At 37.7% G+C, this 26,758-nt stretch overlaps 1 protein-coding gene across 17 annotated transcripts in view; it reads right to left on the bottom strand.

The window, feature by feature from the left end:
• The window catches only part of SYNE1 (spectrin repeat containing nuclear envelope protein 1), a 290,057-nt gene that overhangs the window by 62,410 nt on the left and 200,889 nt on the right, over positions 1–26,758 (bottom strand). For 12 of the 17 annotated variants that reach the window (XM_054279435.1, XM_054279434.1, XM_054279440.1 and 9 more), the window contains 17 exons: positions 26,204–26,365; positions 24,876–25,070; positions 21,309–21,482; positions 19,336–19,527; positions 15,001–15,135; positions 14,290–14,396; positions 13,099–13,249; positions 12,156–12,290; positions 11,841–11,996; positions 10,830–11,039; positions 9,466–9,567; positions 7,663–7,782; positions 5,988–6,188; positions 4,598–4,771; positions 4,024–4,155; positions 1,153–1,349; positions 111–243 (listed from right to left, as the gene is read on the bottom strand). In XM_054279435.1, the coding sequence (XP_054135410.1) occupies positions 111–243; positions 1,153–1,349; positions 4,024–4,155; positions 4,598–4,771; positions 5,988–6,188; positions 7,663–7,782; positions 9,466–9,567; positions 10,830–11,039; positions 11,841–11,996; positions 12,156–12,290; positions 13,099–13,249; positions 14,290–14,396; positions 15,001–15,135; positions 19,336–19,527; positions 21,309–21,482; positions 24,876–25,070; positions 26,204–26,365 (2,676 nt within the window). The remainder of the gene's footprint in view (positions 1–110; positions 244–1,152; positions 1,350–4,023; positions 4,156–4,597; positions 4,772–5,987; positions 6,189–7,662; positions 7,783–9,465; positions 9,568–10,829; positions 11,040–11,840; positions 11,997–12,155; positions 12,291–13,098; positions 13,250–14,289; positions 14,397–15,000; positions 15,136–19,335; positions 19,528–21,308; positions 21,483–24,875; positions 25,071–26,203; positions 26,366–26,758) is intronic. The other 5 variants (XM_054279436.1, XM_054279441.1, XM_054279450.1 and 2 more) reach the window with 2 other exon arrangements.

Raw genomic sequence — 26,758 nt, 5'->3', positions numbered from 1 at the left:
AATAGCTTACCTACATACTCATGAATGGTAAGAAGTGTAACCATTTAATTAATCAACTGTTTAATTGTAATTGGAGAGAAATAGGTGCCCCAGGTTCACAAACAACTTACCAAGAAGGAGTTCAGGTGGTCTCGGACTGTTTCGAGTTCCTGAGGAACAGTCAAAGACTGCTGGCTCCAAAACTCAAGTCGCTCCTTTGCAGATTGCAACCACTGTGTCAATTCATTTGATTCACTCTGATACCTGGCAAGATGTTTAAACAAGACTGAAACAGTCACCGCCACCTCTTGCCTCCAACTGAGCAGACTTTCCTCTATGTATTAGAGGAAGATACTGAATGCAAGATTTGAAATTTTAATTTTATCAAATTTCAGAAAAACTTAATTTAATTTTACAGAAGGCATGGTATCAGGAAGCTCCTATTTTAGCCACTAATTTCTAACAGTGCTTGAGTTTTGCCTTCATAAAAAAGTTTAATGAAGGACAGTAAATAGGTCCCAAACCTCTTTGGACAAGCTTCAATCCCACCCAATGCAAATAAAGAGACTTTTCTCTTCCATTAGAAGGCTCAGTCTTCCTAAATCTTTACAAAAAAGTATCTCAGAGCAGAAATTAATTTTTTTTTCAGAAACCATCTTCATATCATTTCACATGCCAAGCAACTAATGAGATACCAGAATATGAGCGTCCACACATTAGCCAGGGATTCATAGACAAAACTTTTATACCTACTAGATAATTAATTACAAAAGTAGCATATGAACATTAGTAAGGTACCAAAAGCTCCCTTCCATATATACAGTGACACAGACAAGAACCCAGAAGTTGCAATGCATCCACTAAAACATGCAGAGGCAACTCACATTACCCAGCGAAGCACACAACTTTTCTTATACACCTGTATGCATACGGGGCTTCTGAATTAATCATCTAAGAAAGCATTTTCAGATTTCCTTGCACCAGCTTTTATCTGCTACATCTTTTATTACAAATGAGAGAGTATGTTCTATGGAACAGAAGAGTAGTCAAACTATGATGTACATCTCAAAGTACTTTCTTTTAAATGTTGAATCAAATATGTTTGGGTCCAGAATGGCTTTGACTGAAAAGCACAGGTGAATAACTTTGTATTTACCATTACATCAGCATTACCTTGTCCAGTGCTTCAGTATTGTCTGCAGCCTGTGAAGCTCCTTGGTGACTTTGCTGGTGTTACTTAACCAGCGTTCTCCTAGTTGGTTCAGCTGACCTTCGAGTTCTGAGCAGCTAACAGAAAAAAGGAGCCTCTTCCCATCATCTAGCACTTGGTATAATTTAGGCTGGTATTCAGTCAGGTTGGATCTCAGATGCTGTAATGACAGAGGACATGGTTAGATAACTGCAGGTCTCTGCTACCATACTTTCTCAACATTTAGTTTCCTTTTACTGCAATTTGTTGCATATGCAATCTCACCACAGAACATCAAATTTTTCTCTGCTCCAGCTCTAGATCTCCCCAAGAACCATCATGCAGGTAATCTGCTCAAAAGCTGAAAAAGTTGTCACAAACCCAATCAAGTCAGTATGTCCATTGGTTCCTCCTTATGATGAACTCCTTCTTTGTGTAGATCTTCTGAACTTGAAAAGAATCTTTGTGGGACAACACCCTTTCTGATAGAAATTGATTAAAACACTGGAACTTTACCACCTGCTGAAAACCTACCATCTACTGCAATGAATGTTAAGATATCCAATATAAATTATTATAAATTATTAACAGTGGTTCCCTCTTCAGCCATTCCAATGCCTATCTTCAGATCTCTGGATATCTCACTCTTTGACTGATTTACCCTCCTGCTCTTCATGGCTACAAAGCAGAAGATCACCTCATCCATCCAAATCCCTGAACACAGAGACCAATTTTTATTGCACAAGAAAGCAAAAAAAGATGATGAGAAAGGACAGGATGTTAATACTATTACCCAAAATGAGACAGATTAAATTTAAATGAAGACTTGTGGATGACTAAAGAATTTGCATATGTGGGCAAATATACCTGTTGAATTCCACTATCATTACCCAAAGAGTATGGATTTTAAAAACATCTGTACGTTGGTATAAGTTTGACTGGAAAATGCACATGCATTCCCATTTTTCAGATCTGAGGAAAGTAATCTGATTATAAAAGGCTCAAAACGACCAATCTTATAGTGAGTACATGAACTTTCTATCACTCTCATTTCCTCTTTCACAAAAATAGAGTTTTTAATAGATTTTAAAAAATTACCTTTATATGTTTGTGAGTCTGTGTATTTATTCATAACAAATACACAAAAAAATTCCTAGACAGAGGCTTAAAAAATTCTAAGATAATAATAAATTTATTATGATGGATTTTAAAGCTAAATGTGGCCAATTAATAGAATCTACGACATATAAGAATACAAGAATCTAGATTTGAACAACATAGTTTATGTTAGTGAAAAGAAAAATAAAAGAAGAAAACTAATTTAGGGTCAGGACAAACACAAACAATGCCTAGCATCAAACAAAACCAAAACAACCAAACAACAGATTGCTTAAATTGTCCTCATACCATATGAAAAGCAGAAAGCTGTCTGGTAAAATAACCAAAAAGAAAACAACACAAAGTCAATTTTCAAGAAAAATTTGACAGACATTTTTCTGTAAAACAAAAAGAGAATGGAAAAACCCCAACTAAGTATGAGGAGACAAAAACAAAACACCAGACCAAAGAAACAGGATGTGGTAGAAATACTGTATTTGAACTACTGGTTGCATTTGGGGAAGAAGGAAGTTTGAGGAACCACAGGCTGCTCAGCCTCACCTGGCTCTCTGGAAAGATCATGGAGCACATCCTCCTGGATTCCGTTTACAGTGACAAAAAGGACCAAGAGACGACCAGGAATACTTAGCTTAATACTCACTAACAGCCTTTTATAACAAAATTACTGTTTCTGTGGATCAGACTGACTTCAGCATGGCCTTTGACACCATCTCCCACTGAACCCTCCTCCAGCAGCAGAGAGAACTCAGGCTGGATAAATGGACTGTTTGGTGGGCTGAAAATGAGCTGCATTACCAGTCTCAATGCTAGTGATCAAAGCATCATGATGCCTGGCTGGCAGGTTGCAATGGGCAGAGTACTCCAGAGATTACTAATATTTTAACCCAAACAACTTCAACATCTTAATGGCATGGATCATGGCAGTCAGCATTCCCTCAGTAAATCTGTGGACGACACTAATGTAGGGAGAGTGGTTGGGACAAAAAATGGCAGACTGATTCCAGGGACTCTACTAAACTTGAGGCTGGAGACAGCAGAAACCTTGGAAGGCTGAAGAAATCCAATGTCTGCACCTTGGGCTGACCAGCTGCATATCTCAGTACAGGTCAGGAAGAAAACTGGTTGTGTATTTAACCTGGCAGCTTATCAGGCAATCCACAGCACAGGCCTATAATAGAACTGTGAAAACTAGATTAAGTTATTTCATTATCCTCATCTAGGTGGTGCTGATGAGGCCAAATCTACTCCATTAGACTGTGCTCTGCCCCATCTCTCACTGAGCTAAGGAAGAAGTAAGTAGTCAGGTGTAGAACTGAGTTATTTAGGGTCCTAGAGCATATATCCTTCACTAAGAGGCTGTGGGAAACGTGCTTGCTTTAGATTGACAGGAGGCCAAAGGCCAGTCTAACAAAGATCTATAGCTGTTTGTGTTAAAATTAAAAAGATGATAGAGGTAAATTCTTCTCAGTAGTGCCACACAATATAAAAAGGACAATGGTGACAAGCTGAAAGTTGATGTTACTGACTGGACATTACAGAAAACCTTTTATAGTAGGTCTTTGTGCAGCAACTGCTCCCCTGGTCAGCTGCAGGATCTCCTACTTTTGAAGTTTCCAAAGCTGTTGCTGATCCAGCCTGTGACAACTGTAATGCTTCAAGTGGGAGGCTGGAATAGATGACTGTCAGAGATCCCTTCAACCTCTCTTTTCTGCAGAGAATGTCTACAAAGCACCAACCTGAAAAAGTGTAATCCGGTCTGTAAGCCTGTCCTCTGTCTCTTCTACCAACCCAACAATGGGGATGTTTCCTTCAACAGACTCCAGCTGTCTGGTGAGTTCCTGGTAATCTTCATCCAGATGCATCCAGGTCTACAAGCACAAATTATCCATGTATATGGTGAATCTGGGTATCTAGAAATTTTATTACTTTTTTTTTTTTAATTTGAAGTCCTACAGCTAGCTATGTGGTTGTGAAAGTACAGAAAAAACAGTACAAATGTTCAGTGACCCTGCAAAAAGACATCATCCCTGTGCCAAGCTCAACTTTTGGTAACAACACATGGATAAAACTGTCATGCTCTCCTTAACCAGCTAAAGCTAAGCTCTTCAGACTTAGAGGAATACAACTTGTGCCACCTGAAGGTCACAACAGTTAAACAGACAAGACTGCATATAGTCTATCAGTGCTTTGTGTGTATGACAAAATGGACTGATGCTCATCAATTCTGTCCAAGCACAGGAAATCAGCATTACAGAATATGCTGGTGGCTGATCAGAATGGAAGTATAGAAAAGGCCACAGAAATTCTCACCTCTAGAATGTATTCCAGCTCCACACCTCGTTTATGAGCCAGCTTTAATACAGCTGAAGCTCGTGTCATTATCTCTGAATGTGACTGTGTTTCCTTCAAGAGGGCAAGGCTACTCATCTTTCTAAAAAGTGTTTCTGTCAGGATCATGTGCGACTCCAACCCTTGAAAATATTCCTGAAAAATTCAGATGTGAGGGGGAAGAATAGAAAAAAGAAGGTGCAATTATTACTTAATTCATTATCACTAAAAGAACATTTTAGGACATAAGCAGTACAATCAAGCATCTACATAGAATAAGGTAAACCTTTCACTTCACAACATTTCATGAAATCCAACATAATTTAAAGAGGACAATGGTCTATTCAAAGAAAGGAGTCATTCTTTCCACACAAATTCCATCCTGACCCTCATTCCATAAACAAAACCACCTTAAATCAGATAAACAACCCCAAAAATTTCTGCCTAATGAAAATGTGGAAAATACTTGTCCTATTTGTGGGTGCTATTACCAAATGTAAATTTCTGTTGAAAATAAATGGAGTGGGGGATGAAATGGCTAGGTGACATGACAGGACAATACCAGGAACTTGTTATTAGATTAATGAAGAACATGCAATCTATCTGGGTTCACCTTCAACAAAGCATTTGAAACTCAGTCTGTCAGAACAGTTCACTGGGTCCAATTTAAAATACAGTCTGGCCCACTGTTCTGAAAAGTACCTGAACTTTTAGGAACAGAAGGTTAGCAATTTGCTTTTCGTAAGTGTCCTGATTTCAGCTGGGATAGAGTTAATTTTCTTCTTAGTAGCTGGTACAGCAAAGTGTTTTGGCTTTACTAGGGGAATAATGTTGATGACACACTGATGTTCTGTTTGTTGCTGAGTAGGGTTTACTCCAAGTCAAGGACTTTTCAGCTTCCCTTGCTCTGCCAGTGAGGAGGTGCATGAGGAGCCTGGAGGGACCATGGTCAGGACAGCTGACCTGAACAGGCCAAAGGGATATTCCATACAATAGAGCATTATGTTCAATATATAATCTTGGGGGAGCTGTCTGAAAGCTGCTGATTTCTTCTTTGGGACAGGGTGGCTATTGGTCAGGAGGTGGTGAACAACTGCACTGTACACCATTTATTTATTTCTCTTGTGTTTATTTCTCTCTCTCCATTACAGTTATATTGACTATTGCGATTATTTTTACTATTAGTGCTATTAGTATTAGTATTCATCTCTCAATCCACAAGGCTTACCATTTCTTTCTGATTCTCCTTCTCCTCAATGAAGGAACACATAAGGAGGAAGCAGCTGTGTGGTTCTTAGTTTCCCACTGGGACTCAAGCATGACAGGAAGCTTACAGTCATTACGAGTCCTGAAATAAGTCCTGATTTCTTACCTTATGTTTTTCAAGTAGTGACTGAACCTCTTCCTTGGAAGAAACAATCATTTTCTGGTCACCAGCCATTTTTTCTTGGCCTGTTTCTACCAGGTCAGCCAGGTCCTGAAAAGCCCGCTCATACTGCCTCTTCAGAGCCATATTCTGATTCAGATCACTCCGCCTGGATCCAATGATCATCAGCAGCTCATCATACTTATCCTGGGGGGCAAAGGGCACCAATGGTGATTCTTATTTCAACCTTATAGGTCTTTCTAGAAGCAACCTTACTGGCCCTGCTCTCTCAGAATAACATTTATTTCCAGATCAAAAAGGGTTTGCAGATATACTGACTTCATTGATAAATTAACTCACCATTTAAAGACAGAAAAAATAAGCAAGACCTGCAACTCTTTAAAGTACATGCATTTGGGGAAAAAATAGCAGAATTCCAAAGGCTCATATAAGTAGCAAAGATTTGGCTTAATGCATCAAAAGGCAGTGACTACCGTGCAATGCAGATGCTGTATTCATTTTACTTTTTATAATGCAGAGAATTGCAGGGATTCCACCATGGATACAGACCATAGGCATTTCAAAGTCAGGTTTGCTTCCTTCTCCTCCCCCAGAATCTTACTGGTAGCAAGCAAGATACATACAACTTACTGTAAAAACCAAAACAAGCCCATACTTTTGATGTATATAAGACATTCCAACAACCAAAATACCTCTACGATCATCCAGTGCTACAACAAAGTGCCCACCCTCAGACTGCAGCTGGCTCTCCTAGCCTTAAACAGAATTTTGTGAGAAGCAAAACTGTCAGAAAAAGCCAAAGAAAGGCTTTTCTAAAAACTGAAATGAAGGAGAGGGAAAACATAATGGCACATAAACTGAGAGAAAAAAAAAAGCAAAAAAACCACCAAACAAATCAAGAGGAGGTGCTAAGACCAAAAGGATAGAGACACATTTCTTAGTGATTTATTTCTTACTCAGTTATTTTTAGTTGATATCACTATCTAGTTGGTTTAGTAAGTTTATGGTCCAGTTTCAGCTGTTTTATTTGCTTCCAATTTATTATTATTATGCTATTGTAAATGGTAAAATTCATTCATAAACCTTCTCCTTGATATTTCCTCAAATATTCCCCTGCATCAGCCAAACTGCTAAAAAAGAACTTTCAACATGTTTAGAGAAGATGTGGATCAATTGCCCACATGTATTGACATGAGAGGTGTTCTTGCAAAAGCGGAACATTTCCAGTTTCAGGTCTCACTTCACTCTCTGTCCTCCTTTACCACCTTCCTGCTTTGAATGACACATGTGAGACAGTACTAAACCACAGATCATGAGACTCTGGTGAGAACAGGGATGAGCTTTCAGCAGACAAATTTATGTTTACATGCTTCGTGTCATCTGTGTGAAAAGGGAGTGGATGAGAGCTGACAGAAAACATGGTTTTGTAAATTATTACAATTAATACTGATAATATCAGAGATGTTAGAAAATCTGAAGAGGAACAAAATTTTAAAACAAGGTGAACCAGAGAGAACATAATCTTTTATACATACTGAAATGTCTTAAAATCCCATTTCCTAAACTGCTTGATGAACAATAAAAAGAAGCATTCCTTTGATATTATAGGTGAGAAATGTGATAGGATGGACAGGTTTAGGATGAAACTAATGAACCATACCTGGATCTTAGACAGCTCTTGTACAGAAGGTTGGTCAATTTGTAGCTTGTCTATACGCTTCTTTAATTCACTGATTCCAGTATCTAGTTCCTTTAAACCATCTTCTGCCTCCAGTATGACCTGTATATGAAAATTACATTGCTTAGTTTTAAGTTTCAACAGTAGTGTAGCTGACCTATGATCAGATTTTTTTCTGCTAAGAACTAATCACACCTTCAATGTGCTGAAATTGTAAAGGATGCTATGAAGGAAATTTATTAATTAAAAGTGGGGAGAGTCTAGTTTTTTTCTTAAAGTTAAATAAGCATATCATTATTACTTTATAATAACAAGCTGTTTTAGTATCATATAAAATACTATGCTTAGTATTTTTTACACCAAACATAGCTATGAATTTCCATGCTTTTAATTATACAGTAGGGGCCCAAAATAATTTTTTTAATGTGACAATGTCATTTATTTTTTTTTTTTTATTAACAGTCATTCCTGTCATCTCTGAGCGTCAAGCAAACAATCATCACAGCAGAACCCACGTATGAATGCAAAGAGCTCTGTGCCCTTTCAAGCCTGGAATAAGGCTAAAATTACCTGTACCGCCCCTTTTGCACTTGGAAAACTACAACTTAAGAACACAGATTGGTACCTGCAAGTGTCTGAAGGTGATGAGTTTTTCCAGAGGAAGCTACAAGCTTCCCTAGGTGTCTGCTGCAGATTATAAAAAAATTAAAAGTGTGAGGTAGATTCCTGTACTTAAAGTGCTTTGTTGAGGCCCTTTCTGGAAACTTCCTATTCAAATATTTTAAACTATGTATGTGAAGTAGGACTCCTGCCTTTCAGCAGCATGGAGTTTGCACAATACAGTCACTAAACTTCCACTTCATGCAACTGAAGTCAACCAGGCTGATTAAGAGTCTTACTTTTACTTTCCTAACCACATATTGAACAAGCAGCAACGCTTTTAAATTTGAATGTTTTATCAGCCAAAGGAGATTTTCTGCAACAAATAATTTCACTTGCTTTTGTTGACACATTGTTTTCCTAGCTGGTTAAATTAATAATACTGGAAATATGTTTTTGCTAATGCTTGGCATCACAAAAGATAGAAAAGAAAGACATAGTGCGACCTCTCTTTTTAATACAGGAGTTGTAAACTCCTTCAAAATTGGAATGTCAGGTATATAAAGTCGAGTATTTCTGTTTAACTGAAGGGTAAGTTTCTTCCACTTAGACACCTGCTGGCACCAGATGTCACTAACAAGAAATATCTATAAGAAGTACACCTTAGCATACTCTATTCATTTTTCTCATTGGCAAAACAGAAACAAGAAAACAGGATACACTTTTTCATATAAGTAATTGATTATTCTTGAGGCCATTCCTGATAAAGAAATAATAATTACTGCCTAAATTAAAATGCGTTACATTAAAGACATCACTAAAAACCAGTGAGCGGCAAAGTGCCTTTGGTTCTTAATAAAGTTTAATAGTCAAACAATTTAGCAAAACTCTGGGCTTTTTTGTTTATTGAAGTTTTCTCTTTTCAAATACTGCCCAGTATAAACATAAGTAGGTACTAGGTCAGCTGGGAGATGAGAGAGACACTTTTGCTAGGTTTTTTTTTGTTGTGACTTTTCATTTTATTTACTTTTAAATATGTGTACTACACTCTTGGACATTTTCCTATACTTAATGTGAACCCGTATGTTCTCCCATTTAAAGGAACTGTTCTCTAGAGTCCATTTATTCTTTGGATAAAAACTTTATCTCCTCCCCTCTCCCCGAGTGACAGATATGTGGTAGTACCTGCATTTGTTCTGTTTCTGGTCTGTCAGCTGCCTCTGCTAATTTCTGTAGAAGTAAATATTTGTTATCAGCCACCGATGTAAACATGAGCTTCAGATCATTCTGCAGGAGACAAAACCAACCAATTACAGCCAATTGCAGCACAAAACAACTGAAAAATATTCTGTGCTTCAAAAAGATTAAAGCATTAAACATTACATGGTAACACTACAGCATCAAAATTATCCAAAAAGCATCATAATTAGCCACTGCAAAACATTTAATATTGCTGAAAATCCAGCTATGGAGACTAAGAGCTGAAGCAATTAATATTTAAAACATATCCTGTGAATGCACTTCTATTTTTGTCTTCAAATTAAATGATTAATTACCAAGGGGTCATTACCTCCTTGTAAAAAAAAATAAATCTTGTGCAGTTTATTCAACTACATATTATTGTAAGCAAGCTTGGTTTCACTTTTTAAGGCATGTTGTTTTAAATACAAACTTGAGCTAATATAATACATAAGTAAAGAAGACCTCCACACATTACAGGGCTAACCACAAGCTGAAAATTTTAGAATATTTTATCAGAAAAGACACATAGACAAGCATCTTTTTCTTGCACTCATCACAACAGAAAATTATCAGCACATTTTTCTGAGACTTTCAGCATTACATAGGAGGTAAATTAATGATTTAATATTTATTTTTACATTTAATAATTATTTTAAATACTGAAAATCTCTAAGAATAATGCAATGAATTCTAATCAACCTTGATGTCATCAGCAAAGAGAAGTCTTTCATTGAAAAATGGGAGATTGCAGAGGAAAATTATGGAGTTTGAAAGGAAATCTAGTAGTAAAAATCTATGAAAAGATGACCCTAATCCAAAGGCACAAGGAATATTTTTTTTTAATTTATGAGGGTTTTGATTAAAAATAAACCCCACCCTACGAAGGGCTTCATATATTAATGACAATGATAATGATAACAATAATAATAATAGGAGATAAGGTAGAGACCAAGTAAGATCTGAAAGCTTTTCTCAACTCTGTTCAAAATCTTCTGAGAGGGCACCTTTCTGCACTTATCAGATTTTTTTAATACTTGCACAACACAGACTTCCTTTTATGTAATGCCAGCAGGGGGAGACAGCAAGGAAAGATTATCACTTTACAGTAATTGCATGAGTTGAAGAAGCCTAGTGGAGAGTTTAAATTTTGATTAATTATTAGGGTATCAAATTTTGCATAAGCTTGAAGAGTTTGATTTTTCAATAAAAAACCTGTGACAACTTTGTTCTTTTGATTTGGCATCAAAAATTCACAGCCTTTGTATCTCCATTTGACATAGACCTCTGTTAATTTCATCACCTCATACCTTGAATGTGATGATTTGCTGGAGCCGCCCTTTCATCTGGTGGCATCTCTGATTTACCACTGTCTCCACTAAGGAGAGTCTTCTCAAGAGGCAATCCAAAGTGTCTTCTATAATAACCCTCTTATCACTACTGTCAGGAAATATCTGAGCAAACAAATTCTTGTTCTTATCCACTTCTTCTGTTATGTCTTTGATTTCTTTGGCAAGAGTCTAATTTTGTGGAAGAACAGAAGTGACAATCAGACATTCTGGAAAGCAGGCAAACATTGCCATAACCATAGTCAATTTTGCAATGATGCAGTGATTTTTTTTTACATTGCTGGTATACACATATACTAGAAAAAGATGGAAGTTACATTAATCTCTGATAGTAAAAATATTCCATGCTCCAAGGAAAAACAAGTGCTGGAACAAAATAATGTAAAGCCACAGAAACATCAGGGGTGGATTAAAAGTCATCTAGTCCAATTCTCCTGAAGTAAATATGGACATCTTCAACTAAATCAGGATGCTCAGAGCCATCTCAAGCCTGAATTTGAATGCTTCCAGGGATGGGACATCCATCCTGTCTGGGAAACCTGCTCCAGCATTTCTACACTCTCATTTTGAAAGATTTCATCCTTGTATCTTGTCTGAATCTATCCTCTTCAGTTGAAAACCATTGTTCCTTTGTTCTATTGCCTCTCTCCCCCCCTGCCACCCCTCAATTTTTTCCACTTCCCTCACCCCTAATTAATGTTGATGAACCTGTGCTGTTTCTAGATCCTAGAGTATCCCTCCCTCTTTTTCACATAGTTTCAATTTTGATAATGTGGTGTTAGCTAATACTTAGATGTTAAACAGAAGAAAGAGTCCATGCTTTCTGCAACATTCTCTACATGGTCAACTGCAGAATGCTGCAGTTACATAGAGATTATGTCAACGACATGTCACTTACCCAGGATTCTAACACTTTTGTTCTAAACACTACTATTGGCAATTAAAAGAAACTCCTACGCATGGATTCCTCACCTCTTGCTTGCAGAGGTAGGTTTCTGTTTCTTCTTCTGGCAACAGAGCTGTAGCAACAAAGACTTGCTCTTCCACCCCATCGAGCCACACGGACGTGGCAGTGACACCCTCATACAGCTTCTGCTCCAGATGCAGGGTCTCCTCCAGTCGTCCAGCCTGGGCAAAAGGAAACACAGGAGTCAGCACAGAAGTACAAGACAGTCTTCCTAACTTCTAATATTTGGGAAAGGCCTGGATTTCCAGGTCATAGCTGGAGGAGTTTCACTGTTATTGTGGCTTTGCTGTAAGACAGGTGTAAAGACAACTGAAAATTACCTCAGATGAGACATCTTCAAAGGCCTGATTCAATTCAACCAGCACTGGTGACACTAAGGATTTATCTTCATCCTGTGTCTCCTCCTTATACAAAGGCATTCCAGGTATTAATCTGTTAGGTCTGCTATAAAGCTGCTGAGAGAGAAGCACTAATTAGGATGCATCTACCATATGTAGGGCACAAAATTCAGCTGTACAGACTCCCTGCTGACTGAAGCTATCACCTGCTAACGCTCATGGTCCTCCCACAAATGCTCCATGCCATGAATATTTTGCATAAATATTATTCAACAGGAGGTTCACTAGAAATACAGGATAAATGCTTGCAGCCAGAAGTAAAAATTATTAGTTTTTATCAAAAATATTATCAATTACTCTTTAATTAATACAAGGTATTTAGAACTTTGGAAGTTGGTTCATGGAGTGTTATACAAAGAAGAGTGAATTTGGGTCTCTTAACAATAAAATGGAAGATGTATGTTAATATAGACTTTGGTTTGTCCCCAGTTTAATTGATTAATCCCCATTTCTTCCAGTAGAAATACTGTTCCTGAAATTCCTCACCCACTAAGATCAAGAATGGAATGCAACCAATAAATTCAAACTGAAAATAAGTTTTCCCCTAAGCTGTTGCCAGAGTACTGATCAATTCCAGAGTGATGACTTGCTACAGAATTATCCTGAGTTAGATAAGCAGATAAACATTTTGTCTAAGCTCTTTCTTCCTTTCTAGTTCATTAACTTGATGGTAGTGTAATTCAAATCACTTTGAACATGAGCAGTGCTGGTGCCAGTATGTAACAGTTTTTAAAGGTGTCACAAAAATAAATTGCTCCATATTTCATGCCTTAACTACAGCACCTTAATGGATCTACATATTGTACCTCTTGTTGTAACAACTACTTTCAAAGAGAAAATGGAAAGAGAAATTTTGAAAAGCTACCAGCTGTTCTTTTTCCAAAGCCTTCTGGAGTAGTCTCTGCTTGGTACTGAATTCCTGGTTTAGGCTGTCCCATTTCCTCTTCATCTGTTCTTCAGATGATGGCTTCTCACCTTCGAAGACTAATTCCTCAGAAAGGACATCAGGCTTCTCACTGAATATGAAGAAGCATAAAGGTTTAATAAATGCAAAAGTTATAAACATATAAAGTTATAATTTTCCATTAGGAAATTCTACATTTAAATTAAATGCTAGTTTTTAAAGCTCTGACTTGTTAATTTTGGTTTTGTTTTTCTGAAAATAAGACAAAGGTTGGTTTGAACAGCAAGTTGTTCTTATCTGATGAAACAAAATGTACTTTCGAAAAGACTGTTCAAAGTTGCAAGTACCCAAAATAAGTAAAAAAATCCCCAAACCAGACTGAATATAGACTACATTGAAATGTAACCTATAAAAAGGTTTTAGTTCAAAGCATGAATTAAAATAAATACTTTATCTGACTCCTTCCTCACTTCCTTTCTCAAAATGGTAGACATAGTTTAATGAATGACAAGCATATGAGTTTAGCTTTGGTAAACAGTTAATTACAGTCAGAATTTTCTATTGGGTGGTTTGTTTGTGGGGGTTTTTTGGTTTGATTTTTTTTTTTTTAATTTATTTATTTCTATGGTATACCATCACTTGATCATCACCAGAAGTAAGCCTCATACAGAAGGAGACTGGTTAAGTACTTTCTGGCATTAAAATTAAGGCTTCAAAAGGAAAAATACTTGCTAATTGCAGGAAAAATAAAATCAAGCAATGAGTATCTCATCTGGGAAGATCTGGTTGCAATGGCAGATGCCAATGTTTAAGGTAGATGTGATTCACACACCAGTGCTGATCCATAAAGTTACAGTAACTGACCCACTGCTTGTCTAATGAGTCTTGCTAGTCTTTAATTTTAGTATGATTCCAGCTAATAAGAATAAAGGGCATTTCTAAATGCTGAAAGTGATCTATTCTCACAAAACAGTTTGTGTAACTGTATTATCAGACCCCTGAATTATCAACCAGGACTCCAACAGCCGAGGTGCTGTACAAAAATGGTAAAACAAAAATTAGAGGACTATGAGCAGAAGAGGGATGTAAGCATAGGGATGACAAAGTACAGCTATAGAAATTTACTTTTTGGAACAACACATGAAAGCACACCTTATGGGCAGCCCTTCAGTAGAGCTTTGCTGCGTTAGGATCTCTCCTCCCCGGCACGCTACTGACCGAAGCAGATTCTTCTGCTCTTCTAGCTCCTGTTCCAGCTCCTAGCACAGCAAGTTACACAAAACAGAACAAATATCAAACACATTGGTTTTGCCTTGGAAGGATATGTCTACCTTGTTTAACTGTCATGCAGTTATCTGAGCTACTTCTGAAATAGCCTGCTTGAACACCAAAAGAAGTTCAAAATCTCCAGCCAGGGACACATCAAAATTGGGTTCATAAACTGGATTACTGAACCAATTAACTGATACAATGCAGTTTATGGAACCTACCCTAGTGAGAATACCTTCAAATCATTCAACACAATATATAATGTAATATGTGTATCTTTGCTTGTATGAAGACAAAGTTATTATTTTGAGCATTATCATCTCTCCTTACAGTAATTTAAAGGGTTGATTCAATTTTATTCTGCTGATGGACAAATCTTATTCTACTGATTATGTGAATTGACCATAGTCATCCAGGAAGTCTAGCCTGCCTGTTGCAGATATAAGACAGGGAATTCAGATGCATCATTACCAAAGCAGTGACTATGAAACAGTGTAAAAATTAACATTTCAGTGAAAATATTAACAAGAGTGGCTCAGCTATAGCATTAAGTGCAATGTAAAGATGGGAGTAAAAGAAAGGCAGAACACCAACTTTCTGTTGCTGCAGGGTACTCTGCTGCTGCTGCGAGCGAGTAGTTCTTGCTTGTGCCAGCCATTCTTGAAGACTGGGGCTTTGTGAGGAAACGAAGTCCAGATCACTCTCCTCCTTTTCTTGTAAAGATCCCTGCTTTAAGAAAGAGACATTAAGATTCAAAAAAATCTCCTACATTATTAAAAAGCAGGCAGGTTCAGCTCATCTACACAAAACCTCTCAAGTTGCTGGCCCATGTAAACTCTGAAGTGAGCAATGACTTTAGATTTCTGACTTTTACTGGTTTTTGGTTACTAGCAAGAAAAGCATCCCTAAAAATGTAAAAATAAACATGCACTTAGCAGAATCAGAGACCACAGGTCAGAGACCTTGGACTGATGTGTTTCTAAAGACTGTTCTGCTTCTAAAAACCAGCCTTCATCTGCAAAGGAGGGTGCAGCTTTATCTGGCAATGCACAGATTCAGTGGTTTGTTTCTGCCAGGATTTTTATCAATTAAAGCAGTTTTTAAAATCTAATTGAAAAGGAGAAAATTCTGGTTGTCATTCTGGTCAATATTTATTGATCAGTAAGTACATAACTCTATGCTCGGCAGAAACACACTGGGTAAACAGCAGATGACATGATATGAACAGCAGAGAAAGTAAGAGAGAGCAAACCACAGAATGTTAGAACAGCACAGCAAAAGAAACAGTTCTTTCTATTCATATTTCTACCATGTTCTTCCAACATGAGTGATTAGAAAGGCTTTCTGTGTAAGCAATGCAAAAAAGAACAAACACCTCAATAGCTCAAAAACATGTTTTATCAACTTCTTAGCTTCCAAAGTCCATGTTGGCTGAAAGTTTAAGTAATTTTAGCAGCCAATGTATTCAAATGTCAGTAATTCAACATGCTTGGCCTTACGTTAAAGACAGATGCATAGGTCGGGCTACTTCGATGAACACACCTCTCTGGATTTATTTAATATTACTTGCAGTCATATGATGACTGTAGAGCTCGCACCTTTTTGGTTTTTTTGAAAGCTTCAGAATCTAGAGTTGGGGCTTAATACCTCTCCCATTTTGCCTAGATATTTAATTTTTGTAGGATTCCTATTATGCCCACGATTCCGCTTTTATTCTAAATAGATTAAGACTGCCAAATGGTTCAGCAACTCTCCAAACCACAGCCACTGCCTTCCAGGTGACATTTCTCAAATCAGGCAGGGACCAGCATGGCAGAAGGTGGGTGTCTCACCTGGTGCTCCCTATGCTAACAACTGAGAGGGGCCTCTGCCACCAGTGACCCTGGCAGCAGCCACTGAAACAGCAGAGTTTAGCTAAGCAGTAGAAGGCTAGGGGTAAGATTTTAATTTTGGGGGATGATGAGTGCACTGAAGTTGAAAGGACTGATTAGTGTTAGAGGATATAAACTGTTAAGTGGTGGAAAACAAACAAGAAGTACCTGGTGCTGGAAAGAATCATTAGCCCTTGCTTTATGAATAATTTTGTTTTACTAAGGTTTCAGTTTGCAGGTAAACTCTGATACTTTACTTTGTAGGAACAAGTTCCTAGACAAGCTGAAGCTGGAGTGTGAACAATGTTATTACAGAATATCAGACTGGGCAAAGAAAATAGTATGTGAGAAGTAAAGAAGATCTGGAATTACAGCGTTTCTATTACAAATTAGGAAATAGACAATGTTTCTGTAAATTGTGGGCGGGAAAATCTGCTTAATTTTATATACACTAGGGACCATAGTTATTCAACTTGTAAATTTCTTTAGAGAACAGTATCTAGTTCTTCCTTGCATTTGAGTGTGCTGGTTGATTTCAGTTACATTATGGGTCTCTTTCTCAGGGAAGAGGACTGAGAAGATACAGTTTTGGAATTATACTTAGACATATAATTAATAGTCTCAGGGTTCCTGCAATATCAAGGAGTGTAAAAGGGGTTGTGGTATTTGTTGATGTAATGAAGTCTTGCAAATATCCTACTGTACATACTTTTTAGATCAAAAGTATTTGTGAACCAGATTTTATCATCGACAAATTCCACAATGTAAGTTTGAAAAAAACCCTTATGTTTGCATTTACAGTTGCATTTTCATTTGAAATCTGTCTGAAGGAAATGTATTACATTTCCTTTAAACAGCCAGGGAAATACAAGCTTGAACCTGTCCTTCCCAGCTACTGTCCAGTCTAGCAGACAAATAAATGGAAAGTCCCTGAAGAAGACTGTGATGAAATCGATCTTTCAAAGGATTTCAGAATTATATAAACTTATATGAGGTACACTTTTTCTTGTGAAACTGGAGTAGTTCCTCCCCTCCAAACCGTTTGCAATAAAAAGTAAAGAAACACTCTCTGTTTTGTTGAGGGGTTTTTTTACTGCAGAATCTGCTCTACTTTGGTTTTTAAGGAGTCTGTGTTTCGTTGCCCTTAAGTCAGAGAATAAACAATAACACACACAATATTTTGTGTGTTTCAAAGTGCTGCCTTTGGAGACAGCATCGTCTGGAACACTCCTGTTCGAGCATGTTTCTGATTAGTTTCACTACTTTATTTTATGAATAAAGAAGTTGGTCTCCAAGTCACCTTTCCTGTATCACTAGTTACATTCATTAACTAAAATCAGAAGACAACTGAAATTGCTCCAAGAAAGTCACAGAATCTCATACTGACTCCTAAAAAGCCTTGTGCACAGGGATAACAGACAGGCTGAAATATGCTTTAAGGAAAATATAGCTCAGTCTTTATAATACTCTTCCAGGGCTACTTGGGAGGTTCCTTCTTTAGGAAGGAGGCTGGTCTATTACAAGGCTATCAGAACATCTGGAGACATGTAAAAATCTGAGCTTTTTACATGCACATGAACAACAGTGCTGTTAGCTTGTAATGTTTCTCAAAGTTAATAATGGCATTGGATAGCATCTGGGGCATCTGATGCTCTGGGCCTCAGTCCTCAGTGTTTGGAAAATGACATTACAGAACTTCTTATCTGAAAAAAAATTGCTCAGTGAAGATTAGAAGATGTTATATTGCCTGTGTCTATTTTCTTACATGATCTGTAAATGAAGTCAAAGAAAGACTTGAAATTCATAAAGAAACTTGAGTCTTGCATTTATGCACCATCTTAAATGATTCATAGTCTATATCTGGAAATTATTTTGTTGTTATTTTACATTTTAGAAGATCACCCAAAAATCTGTTTTAAGAAGTAAACTAAATCACATTACTGTATTTTAAAATATTTTAAAGTATTTTAAAATTTAGCAAAAAACTCTGTGATGCCTTTTCACTTCACAGGCAATATTTGAGAACAAAGTATTATGTGCCCACATAGTGTTGATAACTTTTCATTTGCCTAGTCATGAGGTTTAATAAGCAAGAATAATATTAAAGTTACTTCATCTTAGAGGCAATAGGAAGAAACACCTGGGGGGGGGGGGTCTCCTTTTCTTTTTTATTTCTCTGTTTTTTCTGAAATCATGTGAAGTTTTACAGCTATGCAGTTGCTTTGGACTAAAAATAGTTCTTAGAACATCAAGTGACTTTTCAAGCTAACGTCTCAGTAGACTTTAATCTGCATTACAAGCCAGAAATCTTTGAAGCTTATCATGTTTAATTTGCACAGCAAAGCCAAGAAAAGAAGTAAAAGAAAAGGGGGGGAGGGAGTCACAGCAGGGCAAGCAAATTCAAAACCAGTCAGTCACATTACATGGTTGGGTTTCTTGTATGTATTCGCTTCTCCACATGCTAGTTTGACCTAAAGAATGACCAAAAGCAACTGTTAAATACAATGAATTAGTGGCAATGAGCAGACCAAAGCTGCTAGGAATAGAAACTTAGGGCAAGACTGAGGTTAAATGAATTTTTGCTTATATAATGTTGTATTTGGTATAATGATGCCACCAAGTATTAGACATAGTTAAAAATGTTCCCTTACATTATCTGTTCACTGTGTTGTGCACACCATGAAAAAACAAGTATTTAGGATCATTCTTTGGCTGGGGAGAGTAATCCTGCCCCAGACCATACACAATCTAAACAGATTGGAAACAGGAACAGACTATATCCAGACCAAGCTAACCATCTTATCTATTTAATTGTCCTTTCAGTGAAGATACTGAGGTTAGGATAGCTTTACCATAAAGCTGTGTTAACTTGAAAATTATCAACTAAAGTCTTCTAGACAGTTATTTATTTTGGAGCTACAATTCCATTTACAAACTAAACGAATAACTCAAACTGAATCAGTGCAACACTTTCACTCTTTTTTCCCAGTTGCATAAAGTTGCTATGAAATCCCCAAACTCCTGCCCACCATAAGAACAGCTGGAAGGAGTCACTCACCCGAATGTTGATCTGTTTGTCATGGAGCACCCTCTGTAGCTCCAGAAGGCTGCCCTTCAGTGTCCTGAGCTTCACAGCCAGCTGCTCTGCCTCGTCCTTGGTGTGAGCCTTCCCTTCCATAAGCAAGTTCTCATTGTGCACAGACAGCTCTGACAAGGCTACCACCTTCTGTTCTATTTCAACCAGCATGTTCTGCAGCAGCAAAAACAAAGACCCGAATTCATACATTTTCCAGCACTTGCGATGTTTTCAGGCAAGACGACCTGTGGCCTACCTCACCCGTGTCCAAACTAAGAGAAAGTCAGATTAGCATTGCTTTGCCTTCCAGTCCCATTCAGAGTTCTTTAGAATATGCTTGCAAATGTTTGTATTTGCCATTTCAGTTTGCAGCCCTTTTCAAAATAGGAAAATTAAAAAGTTACTTGAAACAAATAATTTGTTGTAGAGGAGATGCTCTTTATTTGCATATTAAAGGTAAAGGCTAAGAAGTGAGACTGACACCCATTGGTGACAAGAAATGAAGCACGCAGCCAGAGCTACTTCTTTCCTCTTCTTTCATTTACACGTAGTCAAGTGCTTCCTACCTCCTCCTATGTGTTGCTCTGGCTGTGTTGATAAGCTCCTCTTGTCACTATTTGCTCTTTCTGATTGGTGCATGATGGACTTAAGGATTTCTGTATAATCCTCTTTAGTCTAAAGAGAGACTTAAAGTGACAAATCTCTGGCATGTTTATTCTCAAAAGCTACTTCCCTGACATTCCATTAACCATTCATGTATTAGAGACACTGTGCATATTTTGATCTCCCAGATTCAATGCTCAAACAAGTCTTGCTCAAAAAACCTAGCCTGACATCAAATGCTTTCATTTCCATAGCAACTGTCAAGTATGAATTTAGAAATATTTCTCCTGAAGAAATATGTGCAAAATAAGATCGCCAGAGTTTCTAAAGTGGAAAAAAAATATATAAAACTTACTGCATTAAAGTTTTGAGAAGCAGCAAAAGAAAAGTAGTATTAAGTCTTCCACAAAGTTAACTTTCCTTTTTGAGTTTCCTACAGACTGTATTAAAAAAACACTGCTTTGTTAGAGTTCATAGGGTTTATGTTCATACAACAAAGGGCTTTCAATGACAGGTGATGAAAGGGCTCTTCAGACTAAGCAGACTGAAAATTCCAATGATGAAGTATTGTCCGTGAAAAGTCTTCAGACTTGCAAGAAACTTAACTCTCATTTAGCCCAAAATAATTAAGGTCATCATTCTTTAAAAAGAAAAGTGTTCTTTTTATCCATCTGTCTATTGTCTGTTTTGTAATTTTAATTATAATGATCATAGAATTCTAAACTATCATTTAAAAATAGAAAACTCCCACTAATTTGAGAACCTGGATGTTATGAAGGATTTAAGTCTTCTTAATAACAGTATTTGCACAAATTCTTATCGCAGCAACATGTCCTTCCTTGGTTGTTTTGGTACTCTGAGTAGATTAATCTTCAAGCCATAAAACCATCACATACTGATGATTACCCTTTATTTTTGCAGGTATGTAAGGATTGTTCCTGAAGAAAACACAGCACTATCCCAGTCATCACTGCTATGTTCTTCAGCTGGAAAAGGACGTGTAGGAAAGTACACTGCAGGTGTTTTCACACCTGTCAGGTGAGCTGTTCAACAATATCAGGTTGAGGGGAGCAAAAACAGTAATTGAAGCAAATACAATGCCTTTAAAGCTAAACATAACTACATCTTTCAGATGTGGAACTTTAAATCTTTCTGCAGTCAGGACATTTTGTTTTCTTACTGCTACATTCACATGGGCTTTCTAAAGTGCTGTTTGCAATCTCTAATGAGAAATTAGGAACAAGCTATATTTTGTGAAAGCTTACTGAGCATACAGAAGATGCTAAAGAGCTCAGAAACTTCTCCACAATCATGCTGGCTCATTACACTCAATAATTGTCTTAATATTTTACCTGACAGTCTACCAGCTGTGCTTCCATGTCCATGGGTTCCTCTGCAGGAAGCAGAGTGGTGTCCAGTGTTGCTCGGGTACTGAGTAGCCAATGGTCAAGCTCATCAGCTTCACAACGGTACCGCTGGAGAGCCTGCTCCTGCCGCTGCTCTTCGAGCTGCTCATTCAGCTTTTCCTAGAGGTACAAATTATATTTTACTTTTTAGGAGAAATAAACCATTAAAGCCACTTCTAAAAAGTTGTTCCCCTCTATTTTGCACAAATCCTATGCAGGATTTCTAAGATATATTAAGACCTATCTTTTACAAAGCATTATTTCTTTCAATTGATGAGTGTGTTTTTCTGATGACTGAAATTCTCTTTAAGTTCAGCCACTTTATTTCTACTTTCTCCAGAAGAGCTCTGCTATTACAGCTTTCTAAAGGTGAGGTCTTTTCTGCCTCCTTTTGCTGCTCTCCTGTGGGTTTCCCCACACATTCATTCCGTTTGCTCAATTAGTGCAGCACTGTTGCTCAGGGAGAAAGATGCACATGAAGAGAAGGAATACACAGAGCTGAGAATGTGTTGCAGGGAAAGGAAAGCAACTTTGCATTTTTTGGCAGCAGGCTGTTAGCTTTACTGTCTCTCAAAGGAGGCACAAGAGGGGTACCTCAAGGACCAAACAAATTATGGGTGGGGCCTTGGTACAGTCACATGAGTAAAGACAAGCCTGAAGAGCTGTCTACCTTCTCTGGCCTCTCAGAGGATCCCTGAACCATGGGCAGTGGAAGGACACTAAGCTTCAATGGCTGCTGATATCACAGCAACACAGATGCCCCAGGTCCATCAGCTCACCCATCCATTGGAAAGACAGGGAGTGATCAGCAAGTCTTGCTCACCCTTTAATTGTCCCATATGAATCTGAAAACTGGCTGAACAGCTGTGGCCAGGGCACAGTCATCAGTGGCACAAAGTCTAGTGAGTGGACAGTAATGAGCCTCAACAGATTTGCTAATGACACAAAATGGGAGGAGTGGCTGATAGGCAGAGGGCTATTCTGCCATCTAGGTGCACCCTGAAAGGCTACAAAAATGAGCTGACAAGAAGAAAGGAAAGTGTGATGCCCTATAGCTGCAGGGGAGCAACCCCATGCACCAAGTACAGGCTGGAGGCTAAGCAGATGGGAAGCAGCTTGGCAGAAGAGAAGAAGGGCTGTCCTGGTGGACTCCAGATTGAACATGACCCAGCAATGTGCAAAAGTGTTCTCACCAGGATGAGGGACGTGATCCTGCCCCTCTACTTAACATTGGTGAGTCTACACCTGGAGTACTGTGTCTAGTTCTGTGCTCCCCAATACAAGAGAGACACTGAGTTCTGGAGAGAATAGAGGGGATTTCGTGGATAAGAAAACAAATAGGATGGTCAAAGAATACTTAGTTGTATCAGATAATGTAAAACCTAAGCATGGTGCAAATATTATGGAACAAGGGGAAAAGATTGTATTCGATCTGGCTGGACTGGAGTTAACTTCATTGCAGTCTGTACAGTGCCTTGCAGCTGTGGTCAAATCTGTGCTGATAACACAGCAATGTTATGGCTACTGCTGAGCACAGCATAAAGGCTTTCTATCTGCCCCTCACAAAGGCCAATAGGCTGGGGGTGGGCAGAAGGCAGGGAGAGGAGATAGCCAGGACAGCAAATCTGAACTGACCAAAGGGACACTCCACACCAGATGAGATCATGCTCATCAATAAAAGCCCAGGGAAAGAGAGGGAGAGGCATTGTGGTTATGGTGCTCATCTTCCCAAGAAACACGTGCTGAGCTTTCCAGGAAAGTAGCTAAACATCTGCCTGTTGATTGGGTAGTAGTGAATAAGTTCCTCATTCCCTGCTTGCATGCACAGCTTTTCCTTACCCTGTATAAGCTGTCATTATCTTGATCCATGAGTCTTTTTGTCTGCCTTCTATTTTTAACCCATCTCAGGAGAGAGGAGTGAAGGTGGATGTATGACTGCTAGCAGGGTCAACCTACACTTTGTAAGGAAATTCAGACTCAAATATTCAGGGTGGGCAACTTCATCACACAGAGAAGTGTTTGCACAGCTTTTCTGCATGCTCAATTTCAATTAAAAACATTAAAAATTGCTTTTAGAATAGTTCACAGAATAATGATAGTTGTTAGATGTCTTAAATAATCCAGACTGAACAGTTCTCAAATGCCAGTTACTTGAATTAGGTCCACAGAAAGAAGAATATTACCAGTCCACACCCTCACCAGCAAAATATTTTCATCACCTCTTTTACCTTCATTTCTACATTTACTTCCCTGGGATGTTCTGGAAGATTTTATCTGTGAAATCAGAGCTATAAAGTACACAGGTTAAATTACTGAATGTTGTCCACATATCATATATATTTCCTAGCCAGGATTATTAGGGAATACTTGTGGTATAGTGTCAAAGTATCCTAACCACAGTTAAGAGTAATATACTACTCATGCTTTATCTTGAAACTGTCAGCATTTCCTAAGTGCTACCAACATGTTTGTTAGATCTTGTACAGGGTGCAAGCTATAAACAGCTAGGTCCCCTATTCTACTTCCAACCTTTCATTTTTAATTAAAAGCTATTTTTCTTCTGCCACAACTTTGTTATTTTAAAACTAAAAAAGATATTTTCTAATGACTTCTTCACTGTCCTAGGTGACTGGTCAAAACTAAAGCAGATGAAGCACCCTGAGACTCCTGTAATCCAGTGTCTTGGTTTAAACTCAGCTGGTCACTAAGCATCACACTGTAGATCCACACAGCCAATTCTCACTCTGCTTCTCTGAATCAATTGATGATGGAAAATATGAAGGCAGTAGTTGCTGTATTTGTGAATTCACTGCTGCAGTTCTTAACAGTACAGAAATAAAGCTGCCCTGCAGTGTCCAAAGCAGCCAAACTGTAACCAGCTCTAGCATGATTGCATGTTCTCACCTGTATAACATATGCAGCAACACTCCTGTTTGTAAAGGGCTTGTAAAAAACCCCTTAGTATTAAAGAACTTTTAGTAAAGTTGGTAGGCAAAGAAATAAAAGGGTGTATCTTCCATGAAAAGAAGTTTGCATGGAAATCACTGGGAAGATGAGTGTAGACAACAATGCAAAGATTTGGAAGAGGAGCTGTTTGTTGTTTAAGCTTTCCTCTTCTCTTGTCTAGCAACTTGGAGAGGTGATTCGTTAAAAGTATATTGTAGACAATGTGATTTTTAATATCTGTGCTTCATTTATGCACACACACAAAAAAAACCCCTCTATATATATATATACACACACATATATATATGTGTGTGTGTGTGTGTGTGTGGGAATGTGTGTATATATATCTCCATATGGCTATATAAAGCCAGAAAAAACTTAGAACATATATAATATTTGTATGTTCCAAGTTCTTTCTGGCTGCTTATCACTTAGCAATAAGATGAGGGGCTCACTAAAAAAAGAATGGTTATTTATTACTGAAAGGAATTGTGAGAAATAAGCAGAACTGAAAATTGCCTTTTTTTTTATGGTGACTAAAGATATTAGTGATGTTTTTACTTGTACCTCTAAAAGCTGTCGTTTTCCTGATGCCTTCATTCGAATCGTGGCCATTCGCTCTGCCAGGACCGTGAGGGTGGACTGCAATGCCGTTTGATCAGCACCTTCCACATCCAGTGGTTCCGAAACAAGCTCCTGGGCCAATGATGTCTGAAGCTCACTGATTTCTTCTTGCAACATTAAAATCTCATCCATCAAAGCCTATTAAGAAATGAGAGCAGAGAATGCATTTGTTTCACTTACCAGCAAGAAGGAAGTATTTCAGGAGACACAGACTAAATATAAAATTCAAGACAACTATCTCAAGGAGCACCAGGAACACAAGAGTAAAGCAGACCATCACTACCAGCATGACAGAGACAGTATTCCATAAGAACCGAGTCCTGCTTTTAGATGCTTGAGTTAGGATCAGGTAACTGGTTACTTAAATATGCATTTAATTACATATCTTGAATTTCAAGCATATCACAAGGCATTATTTTAGAAACTGGAAATCCATTCTTCCAATAAATTATCTGTAGGGCATTCTAGTATTCTCAGTGAAGATAATGAACAAGTAAGCGAGTGTGTGTTTGTGAGAGAAAAATAAGGGCATGTTTCAGCTTTCAGCCTAAAACTTTCTAACTGGATAAAGAACATCCAGCAATAGATGTAAATATTTAGAGATTTATTCCATGGTACCATCCTTTCACAGGTATCTTGAAACCTGGTTCAGAGGATAAGTAGGAACTTATTTTGCACCACGGAATAAATCTCTGAATCCAGACAGATCAGATAGATTCAAGCTATCAGACAGAAGGCTTAGGTGATTACAACTCAGACCTATATCAGATGCCTTACTTAATAAAGTATTCTCTTATTATTCAGATCATTATTTCTTGAGACTTCCCTTGAGGGAGTTTTTGATATGTTTTGTTTAAAGAGGTGAAAAATGTATTTTGATCAATATACAATGCATCGGTATTGGTTATGATTTTAGTAAATTTGGCAATATTATAAATATTCTTCAGTAATGATGCTGAAGAACAGTATGGATAGCTGTCATTGGACACAGTCTTGGACAAAAGCTTTTGCTGAAAATTTCAACTGGACAAACTCTTATGATCTATTCTATTTCTTTCAAAAAGGCTCCTTATTAAAAGAATCCCCATCACATCACCTTTAGAACAGCAGGAAGCTCAGAAAGGCAAGACATACAGTTAACAGAAGGTTGAAGAAACAAATGCGTATGTTTGAGATACCCAGGCATGAAGAAGGTTACTGTCTAAAAAACAGAACAAAAGATATGCAGGCAATGTGCACTCTCCCTCTCTTCCTCACATGTAAGATTTTACCTGATGTTCAGCCATCTGGCTCTCTGGGCTTTTGGCTGGTTCCAAACTCTCATTTAGTTTCATTTCAGTTGTCTCCATTTTTGTGGATATAGACTGGAGTGTGTCCTGATACTTCTGTTGACGCTCAAGAGCTTCATAGAGTGTGCGCTGCTTTTCACTGATCTAAAGAAGAATGGGAGGTATAAATTCTGCTACTTAGTCTGCTTCATAGGTCCCTAGGCTTAAAACACTAAAGCAAAAATTTTTCAAGAGTATAAATTACAAAGCAAAACATCCATATTAAAAATATTTATTTACTTAAAATTTCATCAGTAAAATTCTAGGTTCTGGTGCTTAAAAGAAATAGACATTAATAAAGCAGGGTAAATCTATGCACATTCTCATGCATTATTTTAGATTTCATGCACTCCAACATGGATGTGCACTATTTGCTAGATACATAGTTCCTAATACACCATAATAGCCACTATGCTGAAAGGAATTAAAATTTTTAGCATGTGATCAAGACTCTGACCATTTTTATACATCACTGAACAATTATGCTGCAAAACTATA

This window comes from Melozone crissalis, unplaced genomic scaffold (assembly GCF_028551555.1).
Source record: "Melozone crissalis strain CALT ecotype California unplaced genomic scaffold, PUWL_Pcris_2 ptg000027l_1, whole genome shotgun sequence".
Taxonomy (NCBI): domain Eukaryota; kingdom Metazoa; phylum Chordata; class Aves; order Passeriformes; family Passerellidae; genus Melozone; species Melozone crissalis.
The sequence above is the reverse complement of the archived record's forward strand: the minus strand, read 5'-3'. Positions and strand labels throughout refer to the sequence as shown.